The sequence below is a fragment of the Lithobates pipiens genome, unplaced genomic scaffold (genome assembly GCF_037356315.1).
Source record: "Lithobates pipiens isolate NorthernLeopardFrog02 unplaced genomic scaffold, aLitPip1_a1.2 Scaffold_8, whole genome shotgun sequence".
Taxonomy (NCBI): domain Eukaryota; kingdom Metazoa; phylum Chordata; class Amphibia; order Anura; family Ranidae; genus Lithobates; species Lithobates pipiens.
In genome coordinates, this window is record NW_027507903.1 from 670,990,977 (window position 1) to 671,011,431 (window position 20,455).

General features: G+C 44.1%; 1 protein-coding gene across 1 annotated transcript in view; it reads right to left on the reverse strand.

The window, feature by feature from the left end:
• Nucleotides 1-7,892: 7,892 nt before the first annotated feature.
• Nucleotides 7,893-20,455, reverse strand: part of LOC143964279 (uncharacterized) — a 42,688-nt gene continuing 30,125 nt past the window's right edge. The window contains exons 7-9 of the mRNA XM_077473982.1: nucleotides 17,572-17,723; nucleotides 8,975-9,081; nucleotides 7,893-8,458 (exon numbers count right to left, since the gene is read on the reverse strand). Coding sequence (XP_077330108.1) covers nucleotides 8,326-8,458; nucleotides 8,975-9,081; nucleotides 17,572-17,723 — 392 coding nt within the window. The 3' untranslated portion in view covers nucleotides 7,893-8,325. The remainder of the gene's footprint in view (nucleotides 8,459-8,974; nucleotides 9,082-17,571; nucleotides 17,724-20,455) is intronic.

Sequence of the window (20,455 nt, forward strand, 5' to 3'; positions counted from 1 at the left end):
AGCGGTGTCATATTTCTACTGGGGCTGCTTATGAGGGGATCACACCATCCCTGTGCTGTGCTGACTTCCTCCTGGGGGTTCTTATTATGAGGGGATCACACCATCCATGTGCTGTGCTGATTTTCTCCTGGGCCTGCTTATTATGAGGGGATCACACCATCCCTGTGCTGTGCTGACTTCCTCCTGGGGGTTCTTATTATGAGGGGATCACACCATCCCTGTGCTGTGCTGATTTTCTCCTGGGTCTGCTTATTATGAGGGGATCACACCATCCCTGTTCTGTGCTGACTTCCTCCTGGGGGTTCTTATTATGAGGGGATCACACCATCCCTGTGCTGTGCTAATTTTCTCCTGGGTCTGCTTATTATGAGGGGATCACACCATCCCTGTGCTGTGCTGATTTTCTCCTGGGCCTGCTTATTATGAGGGGATCACACCATCCCTGTGCTGTGCTGACTTACTCCTGGGGGTTCTTATTATGAGGGGATCACACCATCCCTGTGCTGTGCTGACTTCCTCCTGGGGCTGCTTACGGTGCTGATGTCAGTGCTCTCTATCACGGTGCTGATGTCAGTGCTGTATGTCACGCTTCTGATGTCAGTGCTCTCTATCACGGTGCTGCTGTCAGTGCTGTATATCACGGTGCTGGTGTGAGTGATTTATGTCACACTGCTGATGTCAGTGCTCTCTATCACGGTGTTGCTGTCAATGCTGTATGTCACGGTGCTGGTGTTAATGCTTTATGTCACGCTGCTGATGTCAGTGCTCTGTATCACGGTGCTATTGTCAGATGACTCTATCATGGTGCAGGTGTCATTGCTGTATGTCACGCTGCTGGTGATCATCTCCTGCACCCTCTTCTTTGCCTACCCTGGTCCCTGACCTTCCCTCTCCTCCATTGCCTTCATGCGCTCCACAGTCCTGAATTGTCAGAACAATTTCCCATATAAAAAAAGAATGCTTGTAGTTGTCGATCCCAGATTCACCTCATACATGTGTTATGTCATTGGCCATGTGGTGGGACTATGTTTGCACAGCTAATAATTATTTTGTGGCTGCAAATTTGACCTATAGGTTTGCGAAGTTCGCCTCCCATTGAAGTCAATGGGGCCCGCCGCGAACGTTCCGTTTCGCAAACTATCGGCCGCGTTCGCGGTCCGCGTTCACAAAACGTCCCGTCGGAAGTTCGTCCATCACTAGTGCCCAAGTGGCTGCTATTTTGGCCACACTTGATACGCTTCAGACATATGTTGCAAACAGCAACTGTGCAATCTGCTGCACGCATCTCAAAAAAGGCCCACACCAAAGAAATTTTGGAAAAACGCGTGGAGTCAGCAGCGTCCTGCACATGCAGAGCTCTGCGGTGTGATACAGTCGGTCGGCTGCCCTTAAGCTGGCCCCTGGAGGGCATCCTGCCTCATTGGAGATGTGCCTCCTCCCCCCTCCTCCTCTCAGGTGCTCACGTAGAGTCAGTGACCTCATCATCCCCTCTTTCCTCATCACTGGAGAAAACCTGGCAGTATGCTGCAGCTGGGGGAACATGACTGCCAGTTTGTTGTCCTTCTTGGGCACCCCCTCTCTCTGGGCTCATGTTACTGCCTTCCTCAATCGGGGTACCATCATCGGAGACTTTAAAACGCTGCACATCCTCCTGCAATATGTACCCAACACTGTGGTCGAACAGTTCGGGGGACTCCTCAGGACATGATGGTGGGGCTAGGGAAGGAGTAACTGATGACATTGAGCCGATGGAAGAGGCCACTTTGGCAGCTGCATTGGCAGTCAAAGTACTCTGAGCCTGGGTGACAGAGGATGAGGAGGATGAGGACGGCTTGGTCATCCACTCTACCAACTCTTCTGCATGTTGTGGCTCAACAAGGCCAGCTGCCAAAAAAAAAGACAAGCGTCCCCACGGCCATGTTCTGAGGATGCACCGTGTCCATGACCAGTAATGTTGGCTGGAGACACAGAGCCTGCTTGCCCTCTTTTAGTAGCCTGTTATCATCTGCCTCTCCTTGTTGGCCTTTCAGACATACTGTATTTGATTTATTTGTAATGTATTTGAATAGATACAGCAGGAATGGCCTGCAGTAAGATGTAGCTGCACAAAGCTGGGATGTATATCTATACTGATTCTGAATATACTGCAGCTAACTGAATGAGTAGTATATTAGGAAGAGAACAACAGGAACAGTCTGCACAGGATATAGTACTTAATATACTGCAGCTAACTGAATTAACTTATAAAAAGGTGCATACAAAAATAGTAGTAAACTTCCAAAAAACTAATTAGTTGCACGTGGCGCTATAACCTGTGTACCTTTCAGTGCACAAATCCTCACCTCCTCAGTGATCCTATCTCAAATCATAAATTGTCTAATCAATAACAAAATATATAAATATTAATCACTCAGTGAATACCCAAATTTACATTTAAATTACACATATAGTGAAAAATATATAATCAAATGTGAATATAGTCCATCCACCACACAATATTCGAAAAAGCATCCAGATTACAGAAAGTCTTTCTATAAATGCATAAGAAGAATATCCAGTGCTCAGATTCCTTTCTACAAGTGACTCCTTCACCACACCATCCGTGATTTATGCTCCCCCCTTCGTGAAAACACTCACCGACTGCTAAGCCTTACACTCTCGTGTGAGGCTCAAGGGCTTTCAAATGATCTCTCAAGATGAAATTCAGACCCCAGCACATCCGATTGGAACTTCTCCACTTACGCACTTCATTGTATAAATATATACAGGCATTTGTATATCTAGAGGCAAATTTGAAGACCTTCACTTGTCTGCATCAGAACTAAATGGCTTCTGAGGTAAAAACTTTAAATTTGCCTCTAGATATACAAATGCCTGTATATATTTATACAATGAAGTGCGTAAGTGGAGAAGTTCCAATCGGATGTGCTGGGGTCTGAATTTCATCTTGAGAGATCATTTGAAAGCCCTTGAGCCTCACACGAGAGTGTAAGGCTTAGCAGTTGGTGAGTGTTTTCACGAAGGGGGGAGCATAAATCACGGATGGTGTGGTGAAGGAGTCACTTGTAGAAAGGAATCTGAGCACTGGATATTCTTCTTATGCATTTATAGAAAGACTTTCTGTAATCTGGATGCTTTTTCGAATATTGTGTGGTGGATGGACTATATTCACATTTGATTATATATTTTTCACTATATGTGTAATTTAAATGTAAATTTGGGTATTCACTGAGTGATTAATATTTATATATTTTGTTATTGATTAGACAATTTATGATTTGAGATAGGATCACTGAGGAGGTGAGGATTTGTGCACTGAAAGGTACACAGGTTATAGCGCCACGTGCAACTAATTAGTTTTTTGGAAGTTTACTACTATTTTTGTATGCACCTTTTTATATGTGACATTTTATGGTAAGTGGCAGCTAAGATATAAAATATTGAGTTATCCACAGCGCTGTGATGATACACTAGGTAAAGGGTTTGTGGAATGTGTATCTTTAAATTAACTGAATTAACTGCCTGCCTGTAGTATATTAGGAACAGAACAACAGGAATGGTCTGCGGTGAGATCTAGCTGCACAGGATACAGTACTCAATATATACTGCAGCTAACTAAATGAACTGCCTGCCTGTAATATATTAGGAAGAGAACAACAGGAATGTTCTGCAGTGAGATCTAGCTGCACAGGATACAGTACTGAATATACTACAGCTAACTGAATCAACTACCTGCTTGTAGTATATTAGGAAGAGACCAACAGGAATGGTCTGCAGTGAGATCTAGCTGCACAGGATACAATACTCAATATATACTGCGGCTAACTGAATGAACTGCCTGCCTGTAATATATTAGGAAGAGAACAACAGGAATGGTCTGCAGGGAGATCTAGCTGCACAGGATACAGTACTTAATATATACTTCAGCTAACTGAATGAACTGCCTGCCTGTAATATATTAGGAACAGAACAACAGGAATGTTCTGCAGTGAGGTCTAGCTGCACTGGATACAGTACTGAATATACTGCAGCTAACTGAATCAACTGCCTACCTGTAGTATATTAGGAAGAGAACAACAGGAACGGTCCGCAGTGAGATCTAGCTGCACAGGATACAGTACTGAATATACTGCAGGTAACTGAATGAACTGCCTGCCTGTATTATATTAGGAACAGAACAACAGGAATGGTCTGCAGCGACCATTATCACCTGCTCTTCATCCTGGATGTCCATTAGTACTGGTCTTCCTGGAGATATGACCAGGGAGCATGGTGGGGGTTGGCAACCATGAGCTTGTTTTAACCATTTGATTGCCATGATATTTAGAACATGTCCTTAGCAGTCAAAGTGTTAAAGTGCAGATCACAGGGCATTATGGGGCAGTGCCAAACAGACAAAAAAAATATCTATTTGACCTGAATAGTATTAGTGAGGACAAAGCAATGGATTAACCAAACTTCATTACCTGTGTGTTTATTTAGGTGTAGCACAGGGTGACCCCCTTACATGTCATCATTATGATGATATATTGTGCGGGTGTGGTCATTTCCTGGCCACATGGATTATCTCAGCAACCTGGCACCCAAAGCTTGCTAATTTATTATTAATTGTCATCAAAAACTGACACAGTCCAATTTTTCAGCAAGGAATTGTTTCTTTATTAAAAGAGCAGAAAAAGCAAAAAAAAAATATTAATTGGCACAAAAAGATGGCACAGTCCCAAATTGATACACAGGGCTTTTATCCCATCTCACTTCTTGGGAGACACCCCTAACTCTGCAAACTGTCCGCCATGTGGGACCCTCAAACCCCCTTTGCTTCATCGTTTCTGGCAATGTGCCCCAGTCTCAGCTTTCTGGAGTCAAATCATACAGTATATTTTCAGTATAACTGACTGCCAATATTGCTAAGACACCTATCCTATTTTTATTCAGTCATAACAAATCCAGCCAACTGCAACTGGGCAAACCCAAAACCCATATCTCTCAATGAACTAACTTGTGTCTTCTAGCTGCACCCACAAATATACTAAAAGGTGGACATCCTCTTCACCACCAACGATTACCGCAGTACAGAATGACCTCACAAAACTTCTCTATCAAGAAAAATTGGGTACAGCGATGCAAAATTATGCACCAACTAATAGATTCTTCTCAAGATGGTGCTCTTACATTAAATACACCTTTTCGACCATGGAAATAGAGTGATTAATCCAATCTTCCAAATACACTGAAAGATATCCCAAGGCCAGCTTGTCAAACACCCTGGGCAAACTACAGACCACAATTTTAAGAAGCACATAGCTTAACTCATTTGCATGCTGCATGGATACCCGATCTTTATTTAGACAAGACCTGTGACCCTATGGAGGACCTATTATCCTTTATCCCCCCCCCCTTTTTTTTTCGTAATGTGTCTTAGGTTAAATTTATCTTACCTTTAGTTTACCTTCCTTTCATTTTAGTTTAAGGAGGGGTTTTGATTCTAACAATTCCACCCAGATTAATCTATTGTAGTAGTAGCTGTAATTCCTGGTATTCAGGACCGTCTGTTCAGTGAGAGACCCTAGTATCGCTTTCTCTTCACATACCATGCAAGAGAGCTTATTATGTTGCATTGTTTGTTCTACAGCTTTTCTTACTTGTTTGCCTCATTCAAAACATTATCTCTTGTAACCCTTTTCCACCAATGTTTATCGTCATATGGAAATATGGTCATATGCCTTAACCTTTAATAAATATAAGAAAAAAAGTCAAATTTTCTGAATTCTTTTTATAAAAAGCACAATGAATGAAAAGTGGACCTTTCCTAAGTCCATTCTTTGTAACTTTCCAATGGATCACTTGTAAAAAAGGCCTCTGCAACAGAAGATCATCTATATTTACTATAACTTTCCAGCGTCCGTGTCCTCAAAGTCCACCATGGTGGCGCTCTTCTGAAGAGCAACATGCCTCCAAGAGCCAGAGAGCAGCAAAGAGGTCCATTTTTATGACCTGGGAAACCTAAGTATTTAATTAGTATAAAAGAAGCGCCCAGGGGCCAAAGAACTGCAACTTTTGTGCCTGGGCGCTCTTTCTATCCTATCCAAGTCTTCTCACTGAAATGACCATAAGGAGAAGGGATCTCACCGCTCCAGGAGCACACATGCAGGCTATAAACTGTCTCTACGGCTGGGAAGCCACAGGTGCTGGCTATTACCTCTAGAAACAGACGAAAAACAAGCTCTGGACTGCCGCACTCTTCAGAAGACCACTTTCTTTTATTGGAAAATCACATTACAGCTCAGCAAATACAGCGAACAAGGAAAAATTGCTGACGTTTCGCATTAGCTGTAGTGCTTATTCATAGCACTACGGCTAGTGCGAAACGTCAGCAATTTTTCCTTGTTTGCTGTGTTTGTTGAGCTGTAATGCGATTTTCCAATAAAAGAAAGTAGTCTTCTGAAGAGTGCGGCAGTCCAGAGCTTGTTTTTTCGTTTGTTGAAATGACCATTATACCGTATCAGAAAGGTAGCAGCCCAAGCCCCCAAAAAGGTCAACCACCACCATCCACCGTTGGGCACATTCTACTGGAAAGGATTTCTCTCCGCCCACAAAATCACCCACCCATGACCACGGACTGCTCCAGTCAGTCCAGCGCAGCACGAACCAGAAACTTAAGCATGGATTATCTTCTTACGCAGGCTGGGCTTTGTTTATAAGTGAACATGTGGTCACTTGCTCAATCCTCTAACCCAGAGGTCCACAACCTTTTCGGCACCAGAGACTGGTTTCATGGCATACAGTTTTCCAATTTTCCCAGGGCCCGGGGGGAAAGAGCCCCTGCGTCTACTTCCAGAGGTTCCAGTCCTGATATCACCTGCGGTCACAGTGTAACCATGATCAACGCGTTTCGTCACTTACATTTGTACAGTACGGATTTTTTCACAGGGGGTGCTTGCATGGAGAGACAACCCCACTTATGTATCCTCTCCTCTTTCGAGGTTAACACAATCATTACCACTCAGGTACTAAGCATTTGCTGAGTGTCCACAGTGTGCTGTATTTCTTCTCCCGCAGCCATTTAACCAACTGTGCAATAAACCTCACAATTGCTAATGTTATTCCTCTACCCAATATCTCACCCCAACAGGTTCCCTTTTCAATGTGTTGAGTAAATATAACACACTTGTCATTTACTCCACTGCATGTTAAGTAAATCTTAAGGGAGGATACACACAGCGTTCACGATAAATACACTATAGTGCCAAAAGTATTATGATGCTTGCCTTTACACACACATGAACTTTAATAGCATCCAGTCTTAGTCCGTAGGGCTCAATATTGAGTTGGCCCACCCTTTGGAGCTATAACAGCTTCAACTCTTCTGGGAAGGCCGTCCACAAGGTTTAGGAGCGTGTCTATGGGAAGGTTTGACCATTCTTCCAGAAGCACATTTGTGAGGTCAAGCACTGATGTGGAATGAGAAGGTCTGGCTCACAATCTCTGCTCTAATTCATCCTAAAAGTGTTCTATCGGGTTGAGGTCAGGACTCTATGCAGACCAGTCAAGTTCCTCCACCACAAACTCGCTCATCCATGTCTTTATGGACCTTGCTTTGTACACCGGTGCGCAGTCATGTTGGAACAGGAAGGGGCCATCCCCAAACTGTTCCCACAAAGTTGGGAGCATGAAATTGTCCAGAATGTCTTGGTATGCTGATGCCTTAAGAGTTCCCTTCCCTGGAACTAACGGGCTAAGCCCAACCCCTGAAAACCAACCCCACACCATAATGCCCCCCTCCACCAAATGATTTGGACTAATGCACAAAGCAAGGTCCTGAACTCAACCTGATAGAACGGCTCTGGGATGAATTACAGCGGAGACTGCGAGCCTGAGTGTGGAGAGAAGGGGGCCCTCTCCCACCCCCGATAAAAGTGATCTTGCTGCGTATCCACCGCTGAGATCACTTTTATCTGAAACCGGACCGCACCCTTATGCACTCGGCAGTTGTGGTACTCGCTTACTTGGGAAGCCACAATCCATAATGATTATTGTGTCCATGTTTCAGGCGGTCTGAAAACCCAGACACACGATTTAAAAACGGGTATATGCCGGACAGGTGGCAACCCTATGCAGCCCATGAGCCATGGGTTGGAGATCCTTGTCCTAATGTATTACATTTAGAGATTCACCAGAGCAGACAGGTAACTGGAAATTTTAGAAGATGATCAGGCATAGGAGCCTGTACATTTCTCTTTGTTTTTAGCCCATTTGATATTACTCTAATAGGAAGTGGGAGAATAAAAGAGCAGAAGGGGGATGTCTGAGGTTCACCGGCACACTTCAGAATAATTCCTTCTCACAGATGTACGGTCTTGTCGAAGAACAATCCACATCATTCAAGCCATCTCCTTCTCTGAACTGAGCACAATCTTCTATTCCATTTTTTTTATCGGGCTGACCATCCTGCCAGAACCTGCAAGGAACAAATTCCATTAGTGACCAGGTCTGAAACTGATACTTAGCAGGACAGAAGCAGGGGCTTCATAAATGTTCTCGGAACCTAAAAAAGTACTAATGATGATATTTACAATGGGTACAGTATATATAATCTTCAACATCTACACCAGCCTTTCTCAATCTTTTCAACACAGAGGAACCCTTGAAATAGTTCTCCGGTCTCAGAGAACCCCTGCTAAAAATTAGAAATCTACAACTCATGATACATTAGTGTGATGGTCAGTGGGAAGAATGGTCCTTACACTTGTGGTCATTGGGAAGAATTACCTCCTTACAGATAGCTAAAAAGATCTGAAGTGGTCCAGAAAGACCAGAAATGGTCCGAAGCTGAAGAAACCCCTAGCAACCTCTGGAGGAACCCTAGGGTTCAACGGAACCCTGGTTGAGAATCACTGATCTACACAAACAATGAGGCTGATCACATTTATGACTTGTAATGTCTAAAGAAATCGGATGTGGAGGGTGGACTTACTCTTTAGTATTAAGAACAGTCCCATCCACCCATTGCCATTTATTAGACTCCGTCTTGTTGAGACCAACCCATGGACTCTCTTTCTGTGAAAATGTACGCAGGAAATTCTTCAGAAAGACAAAAGATAGAAATTGTTACAATGCAGTGTTTTTCATCTAGACATGAATTAATTAATTATGATTGTTATAATATTTGTGACATATTCAGCAATACACATAACCAGACACATCAGTCTCTGTACCAGAGCAGCGTACACTCAAATGTCCTGAATATGGAGAGAATCCCTTTAAATCTCCGGGATTTGACCTGGCACTCGTTCCATGGCAGACTCTATGTGAAGAGCACCCTGAAGCATCGCTCTGTGGAGAACCGTGGTTGTCCAACAGTGGAGTGTGGCGTTCTGGAGGAGATAATGGACCATTTCTTGCTTAAGTGCCCCAATGTAGAAGCCTATAAGTCTGATCCTACTTCAAGTTCTTTTGCGCAGAGGTTAGCGAGGTGGCTGATATATGCTGAGAAACCGAAGGTCCCAGAACAACGCCACGCAGCGACACAGGGGCTTACACTGTGGAGGCGCAACTGCCCCTGTAGGGGCAAGGCATCTGGTGAGTGCAAAACCACTACTTACACGGAAAAACACACCGGCGCCTTCCTTTCAGCATATTAAGGATTAGTCACAGCACTTGCTATATCGTGCACGAGCCACTTTCCACATGTTTATGGACTATAATTATATTTTTTAAGCATATTTAATTCATAATCTATTAGAGGGAAGCGCTATTCTCATTTTTTCTTTTTATTCTACACCTTATTTGTTAGTTTTTTTTGTTTTTTTTTAGTTTTTAATTTAATTCAACCATTTGAAAGGCTACAATCACTTCACAGTTTTTTGTCATATGAGACTGTTTGATTTATTTAAATCATTTTTCAGTTTAAATAACCAAAAAAAAACTCACCAGGGGGTCTAACACCATTTAGATATTTTTACACAAATTACAATATTTTTACACAATTATGGTTTTTCAGACATGGCATTGAAAAGGCACGAGGGTCGGTCACATTTCTACAGGATCACACACATCGCTGTTCTATTAATACCCGACAGAGGGTTTAACACAATATTTTGGTTAATAACACAAAGAATTGTTTTCATAATTTTATTTATTTTTTGCATTTAATTTAAAGAAATTGCATTTGGATAGCATATTCCTCATTTTTGAGGTAATAGGGGACAGCGCCACTTTTCCAAACCCGATGAAGACGCGCTCTCCTGAGGGGGTTACCTTGTGGGCGCGTTCCTGAGTCAAGCATTTGGCCTCCGTAGAGGCCAAATACAGGACTCGGCCCCGCCACCCCGGTGCCCGGATCATTGGATTTGATTGACAACAGCGGGAGCCAATGGCTGCGCTGCTATCAATCTATCCAATCAAGAGCCAGGAACCCATGGAGAGAGGGACGGCGGGGATGCGCCGACAGAAATTTGGGGATCAGGTAAGTAAAATGGGTGTGGGGGGGGTGACTGCAAGGTGTTTTTTCATTGCATTAGGGTGAAAACACACAAGCCTTTACAACCCCTTTAGGGGGGATATGATCAACATGTACAAATACATAAGTAGTCCATATTGTGAACTTGGTGTTGAGTTATTCACTTTAGGGCCATCACAGAGGACAAGGGGGCACTCTTTACGTCTAGAGGAAAAAAGATTTCATCCCCAAATACGGAAAGGTTTCTTGACAGAAGAGCTGTGAAAATGTGGAATAGACTCACTCCAGAGGTGGTTCTGGCCAGCTCAGTAGATTGCTTTAAGAAAGGCCGGATTCTTTCCTAAATGTACATAATATAACTGGGTACTGACATTTATAGGTAAAGTTGATTAAGTGAAAATCCAATTGCCACTCGGTAGATCAGGAATACATTTTTTCCCCTGCTGTAGCAAATTGGATCATGCTTTGCTGGGGGTTTTCGCCTTTCTCTGGATCAACTGTGGGTGAAGGATTGTGTATATGCAATGGCATCACTAGGGGGGGCCAGAGGAGGCCCTGAACCCCCCCCCCCCCGACATTATGCTGTGCCCCACCATGTGCCCCCTAATTAAAAAAAAATAAGATGAGATGAGATGAGATGGAGAGTGTCCCCATTCCCCCCCCATCCCCCCTCCCTCTGCTCGCTGACACTGCATAATGCACAACCATGGCCATCTAATCTGCTCCTTTCCCTGCATCCTCATTGGCAGAAGAGTGAGTTGCAGGAAGGACTCCACCAGGACTCTCAGTTACTGAAAAAACAGACTGATTTGTCCCGTCCTTAGGACAGGAGAACCAGCCTGTAAATTCCAAGAGATGCCAGACCAGCACTGTCAAGAGCAGGGGCAGGACAGCAAGAGGAGGCTGGGGAACCCCACAGTGGCAGAACACCAGGGCCCGGGGGCAAGACAACCTTTGCAACCTTGATAGTTCTCCCACTACTTTGGACCCTTATATTTTCTTGGTATGCTGGTGAGATATATCTCTTGTTTTCTGACACCCTGGGGGGCCCCAATACAGTAGGAAGGGAGCTCACTGCAGAACATGTGAAAGAGCCCATTGTGAGATTGTAATAAAGGCCCCAGGATATATATATATATATATATATATATATATATATATATATATATATATATATATATATATAATTGCATTTTATAGTTGCCCCCCTACTTTTGTCCCTGTACCCCCATGCCCCCCCCCAAATATGAAAGCTGGAGACGCCACTGTGTATATGGGATTGTATTTTATTTTAATTTTTTGGTTGAACTAGATGGACTTGTGTCTTTTTTCAACCTAACTATGCAAGTAGTGCCACAAGTGAAGGAAATAATGTGCAGGATAAAGTTGCTTTAAATGCTGGAAGGAGTGTGCTGGTGGAAGGAGTGACAGCTGCTACTGCCACCACTGATGGTGATTTGCAGAATGGGGGTTCTGGGGCTTTTTCTTCTGCAACCAATGGGCTGGGTGCAGTTTTGAGGTCTGGAACATCTGATTCTGCTAATAAAACCTATGCTGGGGCTCTGGCTGGGATGAGGGGGTCACATCGGGTGGGCAGCTCAGGGGGGGAGATAAACAAAAAAGTGTCACCACTAGAATTGTGGAGAAAAAAAGATGATGACCAAATTAGTGACACAACATGTGGACCTGGGGTTGATAAGACATATTGTTTATTAATTATAAAAACAAGTTAAATGCCTCCAATTGGAGGAATTAATTGTGATCAGCAAGGTGCATGTCAAATGACCACTAACAAAAATGGCCAACTAGGACATAAAAAAACAGACAAAAAAACAAATAAAAAAAAACATATATAAAATATATAGAATCGTCCAGACCCCAGGTAGTCACTGCACAGGTAGTCAAGCCACGGCAACTGGTGCAACTGTATAATCAATAAAAATCAATGTCTAGTAATAGCCCGGATTTATCTGTGCATGTTGTAGGTCTCCCATCTGCACCCCTGTCTTTCAGGTGGAGGAATGTAGTGCCGCTCAGGTGGGAAGGAGGGGGTGCTCCCCCTATCAGGAGGATGGTTGTGGACAAGATTTTGGCGATGGGTTTCAAGGCTGATATCATCTTTGATTTAATCAGTCCGGTAGGATCCTATGAGTATAATCTCTCCTTTGTTCACCCAGAGTCACTCAATATTTTCTGGGAGAAGTATGAACATGTGTATAGGGGACTGCCAAAGTGGGAAGGACTCGTCCAAAACCTTGTCCCATGCTAACCTCTTGTTAAGGATGTCACCATCCTAGAAAGGAATGAATCAATCCCTGCTGACCTGTCTGTCTGACTGAGGAGCTTCTATCCCCATTAAAGAAGATTGTGGATTAGAGGAGCATATGGACAGGTGGGTGGTCAGTGCAGATGAGGTTGCTTGTGTGTGGGAATGTGGTCCAGAATCTGCCCTTCTCAGCCTTCATTGGGAAGGATAGGATTGTCGTATTCTACCCTGGACAGTCCAAGCTCTGTAATAAGTGCAGTTCTCAGGGTCAATTCGCCTTCTTATGCAAAAGATGAAGTTCTCTCAGCATCAGGGCCTGGCTAAGGATTGCAATAGCATCAAATGCAATCTTTGTGAGGAGTTTGGGCATGCGTACAGCGAGTGCCTTGAGGCCTTGCAAAATCAGTCTGCTTTGGTGGAAGAGTTTTTTTTTCGCCTGGACATGGAGGAGCCAGAGGAGAGGAGGTCTGTGTCAGGGGTCCCCAATGTCTGTCTCTATTGTCCCTGTGGAATCAGTGCCTGGTTGTCCATCCAATGTTGTATCATCTCCTTGGTGTTTTGTGAGTCGGTGTCGGTGGATGTTGTGTCTGATCCTCCTGTGTCCTGTGAGGTAGTGGGGGCCGTGGAGGGAACTGGACCAGTGTGTATGCTTGCACAGACCCCCACTCCCTGGCATCTGAGGACTGGAGGGTTTGAGGCACTGAGGGATGGAGTGAATGATGGTGGGCATGTTGGGGAGAAGGGTGGGGGGTGAATGGGTGGAGGGACTGCTGTGGTGAGTGAAGTGAGTGGGGTGGATGATGTTGTAGGTGATGTTGGAATGGAATGGAAGGGGGCTTTGCAGTCAGGAGTGGTTGGAGGCAAAAAGAAAGTCTGGGAAGAAGAAGAGGAAGTAGGATGTGCCTGTACCTGAACCTTGGAGGGTGGAAGGGTCCAACAAGTTTGAAATGTTTTCTGAGGTGAAGGATGAGGGTTTTTTGGGTGATGAGTCAGTGATTTCCATGGAAGCGGAATCACAAAGGACATTAACGTATGTAGGGTCTCTGAGTAGGGAGGGGGGTAAGCAGGCTAAAAAAAAGTACCTCAATCATCCTGATGGCAATTCCCACTCCTTTGAAGGTGGTGACAATTAATGTCATAAAAAAAATCAGTAATGCAGTGTACACGCGATCGAATTGTCTGGCGGACTAGGTCCGCCGGACCACAGTACGCCAGACAATTCAATCGTGTGTGGGCTCCAGCGGACTTTTTCATCGTAAAGTCCGGGGGACTTAGAAAGTAGTTTTGACTCAAAATTTGTCAGCGGATAATCCGTTCGTCAGTATGCTAGTCCGGTGGACTAAGAATGATGCATGCTCTGAAGCAAGTACGAGAAGGAAGCTATTGGCTACTGGCTATTGAACTTCCTTTTTATAGTCTTGTCGTACGTGCTGTAAGTCATCGCATTAGAAATCGCCGGACTTTCGGAGCGTCCGTGTGTGGCCAAGTCCGTTAGTTATGAAGTCGGATTGTTTGCCGGATTGTTTGCCGGACCAATTTCGCCGGACAATTCGATCGTGTGTACACGGCATAAGTGCTCATAACATAGCCTTTTTCTGCACAGCAAGTTTGATGCTGATATTTTCTTTGTGCAAGAGACCCGGTTGTCTAGTTTGCTCGATATTCATCTGGCAAAGAAGGAGTGGAGGCGTGGCAGACACTGGAGTTTTGGTACTTTTTCAGGCATTGTAACCTGTTGGTGGATTATTGAGGTAGGAGATGGACGGTATTATGGGTAGATGTACGGCCTTAGAAGTCTCCATGAGAGGGCAGGACCTGCACCTGATCAACATCTATGGGCCCCAGAAAAAGTGGGACAGGAAAAGCCTTTTCTTTTTACAGCCCAGCAAGTTGTCTTCAGTGGTGATTTCAACACCATCACCAGCACAAAGGAAAGGAAAAGTACCAGAACTAGGCATGACTGTAACAGCTTTTTTCTTAATGAACTAGCTAGAGGCAGGTCTGGTTGAGGTGTACATTCATTGCTGCCCAGACAACACGGTAATCACTTTTCAGCGAGGTAGTAGTAAAAGGGGAACTTTGCCTTCTCTGCACCAGTGTGTCAGGCGGTTGAGTTTTCCGATCACTGTATTCTGTCTGTGACTCTGAATAGCCCCCCGATATACCACCTAGGGAGAGGGGTACTTAGAAGCTGAATTTGGTGCTTCTGGAGGATGAAAAAGAGAGTCAATTAATTGAGGATTTTTTTTCAGGCACAGGTATCGATCATGGACTTTTGTAGCAGTAATTCAGAGTGGTGGGAGCTTACAAAACAAAAGATTGTTGGGTTTTTCAAGGCCATAAGAAGAAATAAACACCTTGAGTCACAGCTCCCTGTGTCCATTCAGACACGGACCCCCGACCTGGCCCTGCCCCCTCTCTCCCCTAATTGGCTGGCTGACTGATTGACAGCAGCGGCAGCCAATGGCGCCGCTGCTCTGTCTCAGCCAATCAGGAGGGAGAATCTCAGATGGCTGATACACTCTTGGACATCACTGGACAGAGAAGGACCTCAGGTAAGTATTAAGGGGGCTGAGGGGGCTGCTGCACACATGAGGCTTTTTATCTTAATATATAAAATGCACCTTCTGCCTTTACGGACACTTTAAGTCAGGTGTAGGCCTGGTTGACAGTACACTTTCCTTGACAAAGCCCAAGTCGGGGATCCTGAAGCCGTCAGGTCATATTATGTTGACCTGCTGGGTAGGAGGAATGTCAAGTTTTTTTAATTTTTATTCCAAGACAATGGCAGTTCCCTGGTGAGTTTAACAGAGGATATCACTGCAGATGAGGTAATTAACGCTATTGATACGCTTGCCATTAAGAAGTTGCCAGGGCAGGATGGATTGACAGTCAAGTTTTACAAGACCTTTAGAGACGGTTCACACAGGGGCAACACGACTTCCAGCGTGACTTTGGGAGGCAACTTGGACACGACTTGAGGCAACTTACAAGGCAACTTGAAGTTGCCTCCAGAACAGGGGACTTTGCCAGTGGCCAATCACATAATAATCAGCTCTGCGGGAGGGAGGAGTTTGCCTAGAAAACTATTTTTACTTCCTGGAAAGTTGCTTCAGTTAAGACAGGGGATCAGACTTGGAGGCAACTTCTATTGAAATCAATGAGTACAAGTTGCCTAGAAGTCGGATTGAAGTCGGACTTCAGTAGTGTACATTAAGACAGCTCTCATTCCCTTACATTGATTTTATCATGTTACCTGACTTGAGGCAACTTGGGATGACTTCAAGTCGGATCCAAATTTGCCCCTGTGTGAATGGACTCTTAGGGCCGGTTCACACAGGGGGCGACACGAGGCGACACGACTTGCCGTGCCGCGACCTGACAAGTCGCCCCCGTTCTGTACAATGGAACCGTTCTAAGAGGAGCGACTCGAGTCGCTCCGACTTAGAAAAAAGGTTCCTGTACTACTTTTGGGCGACCTCGGGGCGACTTGCATTGACTTCTATACAGAAGTCATTTGCAAGTCACCGCTGAGGTCGCGGCAGGTCGCGGCGAGGCAAGTCGTGTCGCCTCGCATCGCCCCCTGTGTGAACCAAGCCTTAAGGTTACTCTGGCGGAAGTTTTAAATTGCTGTCTGAGAGAGGGTTTTCTCCCTCCCTTCACGCGACAATCTGCGGTGATTCTTCTCTCAAAGGGTAAAGATTTTTTTCGAGAATTGAGAATCGGTGGCCCATTAGCCTTCTCAGTGTTGATAGGAAAATACTAGCTAAAATATTTGTCTGCCTTTTATTATCTGTAGTGGGTAATCAACTGTCTCACCACCAGCATTGTTGGGTTCAGGGTAGAAGCACTTTTTCAGCAGTGTTAGCTCTCCTGGAGGTCCTGGAGCGGTGCAGGACTGCAGGCAGGAGAAATTTTATGTTGGCATTGGATCAGGCTAAAGCTTCTAAAAACCATGCATGAAGTTCTCAAAAGGGTCCTCAATGATAAATCAGGCCCAGTCTAATGACTGTTGTCTTCATTTATAACAACTGCAATGATGTTCCTGCTATTTGAGACCATCACATCCAGGTCATACAAGAGTCCCCCTATTCTCCGTAATAGTGCTTGGTACTTTTTTTCTGATTCAGGGCCCGTTTACACCACATTCAATCGAGTGCATTTTTTATTTTTTTTTGGAAAGTAGGTTATATGGTTTCCAGTGGCATAGTTCACACCAATACAGTCAGTTCCAGGAAAAAAAGTATTACATGCTGCATTTTTCCTGCACAGTGCACAAAGCAAGGTCCATAAAGACATGGATGAGAGAGTTTGGGGGTGGAGGAACTTGACTGGCCTGAACAGAGCTTTGACCTCAACCCGATAAAACACCTTTGGGATGAATTAGAGCAGAGACTGTGAGCCAGGCCATCTCGTACAACTTCAGTGCCTGACCTCACAAATACTGTTCTGGAAGAATGGTCAAACATTCCCATAGACACACTCGTAAACCTTGTGGACAGACTTCCCAGAAGAGTTGGAGCTGTTATAACTGCAAAGTGTGGGCCAACTCAATATTGAACCCTACGGACTAAGACTGGGATGCCATTAAAGTTCATGTGCGTGTAAAGTTAGGCATCCCAATGCTTTTGACAATATAGTGTAACTATTATACTACACCATTGGGAGAAAGTGTGGTGGGAGATGAACAACCATTGAACTATAGCATAGTATTAAATAATTCTATGATGGAGAAATCTTCCATGTATGAAGAGAATATCTGAAGTGGAGAAACGTTGGAAGAGAGACCAGGCTGAGTCGGTAACACAAGTCATGGAGACATGTTTGAGGTGCACGATTCTCTTACCATCTCACCATCCCCATTAATGATCACCAGGTGGGACATCTTTTTCTCACAGTCTTCTTTGGCGGAATTCCATGACGTTTTACTTGTACACTTGTAGTAACAACTGAGTTTATAGAACGTCCAGTCTTTACCGCACAATAGACCAGCAGTGCCTGGGAGAGAGAGGTAGAGGATGGTGAGACTCCTATTGAACTGTCACATTATCCCAAGTGGAACAAATCCTTAAAAAAAATAAAACAAAATTAAAAACATCTACAGAAGTGGTCACACCTCAGATTAATGAGGGTTTTTTTCTTGCTTTAATGGGTTAAAATTTATAAGATAATAAATGGTTGCCGGCGTTATTAAATGTAGTTGGATTTTTATAGTTACCACAGTAAAAAGCATGTTAGCGGTGTAATAAATAAGTGCGGTATGGTGTGTGAATCATCCATGCCCATCCTGGGTAGCTATGTTATGGCTTTGTATATGCAAAGCGGGGCTTAGCTCATTGTTGTGATATGTCAGGGCGCGCTGCTAGTCGGCTTTAATTTCAATGGATTGTTTAACACTCCGCAGAAGTCCTGTATGGTTGGGATGTATGGAGGTGTTACTTTGCCATTAATCCTCCCCTGTTAGTGTATTCGCATTTGAAAGCTCCATTGAAAATATATAGTTCATCACTAGAGTGTCCGCGGACCACAGCAAAATGGCAGCGGGCGCCGTATAAAATTGACAGGTTGGCTGTCCAATCAGAAACCCCTTGAGGAAGAGACGTCATATCGACACGCGTAGGGGAGGGGCCAGGACGGAGCGAGAGACAGTGTGCCTGCCTAGGATGTGATACAGGCCATACCCTTATCCATCTGTTACCTTATATGCTTTACAAAGAGCAGTGCACTGACGCACCTTGCACATGTGAGTACCCCAGCATGGGAGCGGTTTTTAACTTGTTTAAATAAATTGTAAAAACGATATTGCACTATTGGCCTTTTTTTTTTCTCATATACCTCCGAGATACTGCAGTGGGAACCTTTGATCCAGGAACCAGCCTAGAACCCTGCAGTGATTCATATGCGTGAATTGACTAAGTGTATTGCCCTGTACACACGGTCGGAAATTTATGATGGAAAAGGTACGATCGGATTATATTGTCGGAAAATCTGATCGTGTGTGGGCTCTATCGGGCTTTTTCCATCGGAAATTCAGACGGAAAAAATTTGAGAGCTGGATCTAAAATTTTCCGATGGACAAAATGCCACGCATGCTCAGATCAAATTATGAGACCAAAGCTAATGGCTACTAGCCTCTACGTAGTTCCATCGTACGCAAACGACCGTCACCCCGTTTCGAACGATCGGATTTTCCGACAAAATTTGTCCGACTGTGTGTATGCAACACCAGTTTCGGACAAAATCCGTCGGAAAAAATCAGACAGATTTTGTGGTCGGAATGTCCGACCGTGTGTACAAGGCATAACAGCTAAGTCACACGCTCTAAGGTAAGCCAAAGGGGTCACCGGATTGCACCAATGCATGTTTTGAAGCACGAATGGATGTAGATGCATGTCAGTAGAAGTATCACTGGAGATCACGTGTATGTATTATTTACACGCAGTATCAGCATAATCGCTACAAACCATATATTAGGACTGTTTCCCATTAAGGATTGCGATACAGGAACACGTGTATGGATTTATGCACATGCACTTTTTGGCACTAAGTTGCAATATATATAAATTATGATATAGCGCTTTAAAAAATAAATATAAAGTTCAAAATATTAGTGTACGGATTCCAGTGAGGTAATCTTGGTCAAAATGATCGTGTTCAAATTCATATGAAGAACAAAGGGAACCACCACCAGCACCCGAAATTACTGACTCTTACCGTCAGTCTGCAAATCAAACGCATGTAGGATTGAATCAAAGAAGATCATATATCCCAATTTCTCTTTATCACCACAAGTTTGATCCACTCAAAGGAAACTGTCCAATGACCATACGGGAAAATCCTTTTCCTCCTCACTTAGCAATCCGCTTCTCAGGAGTTCCTCAAAATACTTTTTTTTTAGAAAAATAATTCTCCCAGTGGCCATAGAAAATATAAAAAGAGTGGTCTCATTGCGCAGACTTAATGATAAGCCAATAACTCTTTATTAAATAAAAAAAAATTTCAACTCACATTGGCAAAAAAGGTATGATCCATTCCACGTGAAAGAGGGAGCCCTGGCCCCCCTCACTGCTATTAGCCATACCAGGGCCGTCTTTAAGGCAGGGCAAAAGGGGCAGCTGCCCTGGGCCCTGTCATTGTTGTGGGGCCCAAAGCAGCTGCCTCATACTTGCCAACTATCCCAGTTTACAATTCCTTGTCCATTGAGGTTTTAGTCCTGTGCTGTGTCCCAATATCTCAGTGTGAAGTGCTGCTACTAATGCTGCCCAGCTCTGACCTATTGTTGTGTATATATGTCTCACCTGCAGACCCTGTGTTTACATGTAAATAACCGGTATTCATATGTAAATATCAGTGACATGCATATGTAAATAGCTGAGGCCAACAGCATTGATATGTAAATATAAGGCAGCATTCATATGTATATCATGCCCCTGCATTGAGGAGATGATGTTCTATAACCTATAGCAACCAGTGAGCAGTATTACTGTACAGTAATCTCTAGCAGCCAATCAACAAGCAGAAATCATGTGCTGTAACCTCTAGCAACTAATCAGTGAGCCTTAAGGAGTGCTGTAACCTCTAGCAACCAGTCAGTAAGCAGTAATGATATTCTGTAACCTCTGGCAACCAATCGCAATCGCTGCCTGATCTGATACAGTAAATTGATTTCAAGTCTAGCTGCTATTTATTGTCTCAGAGAAGGTGAGGAGTGAAATTGCATGGGGGGAGGA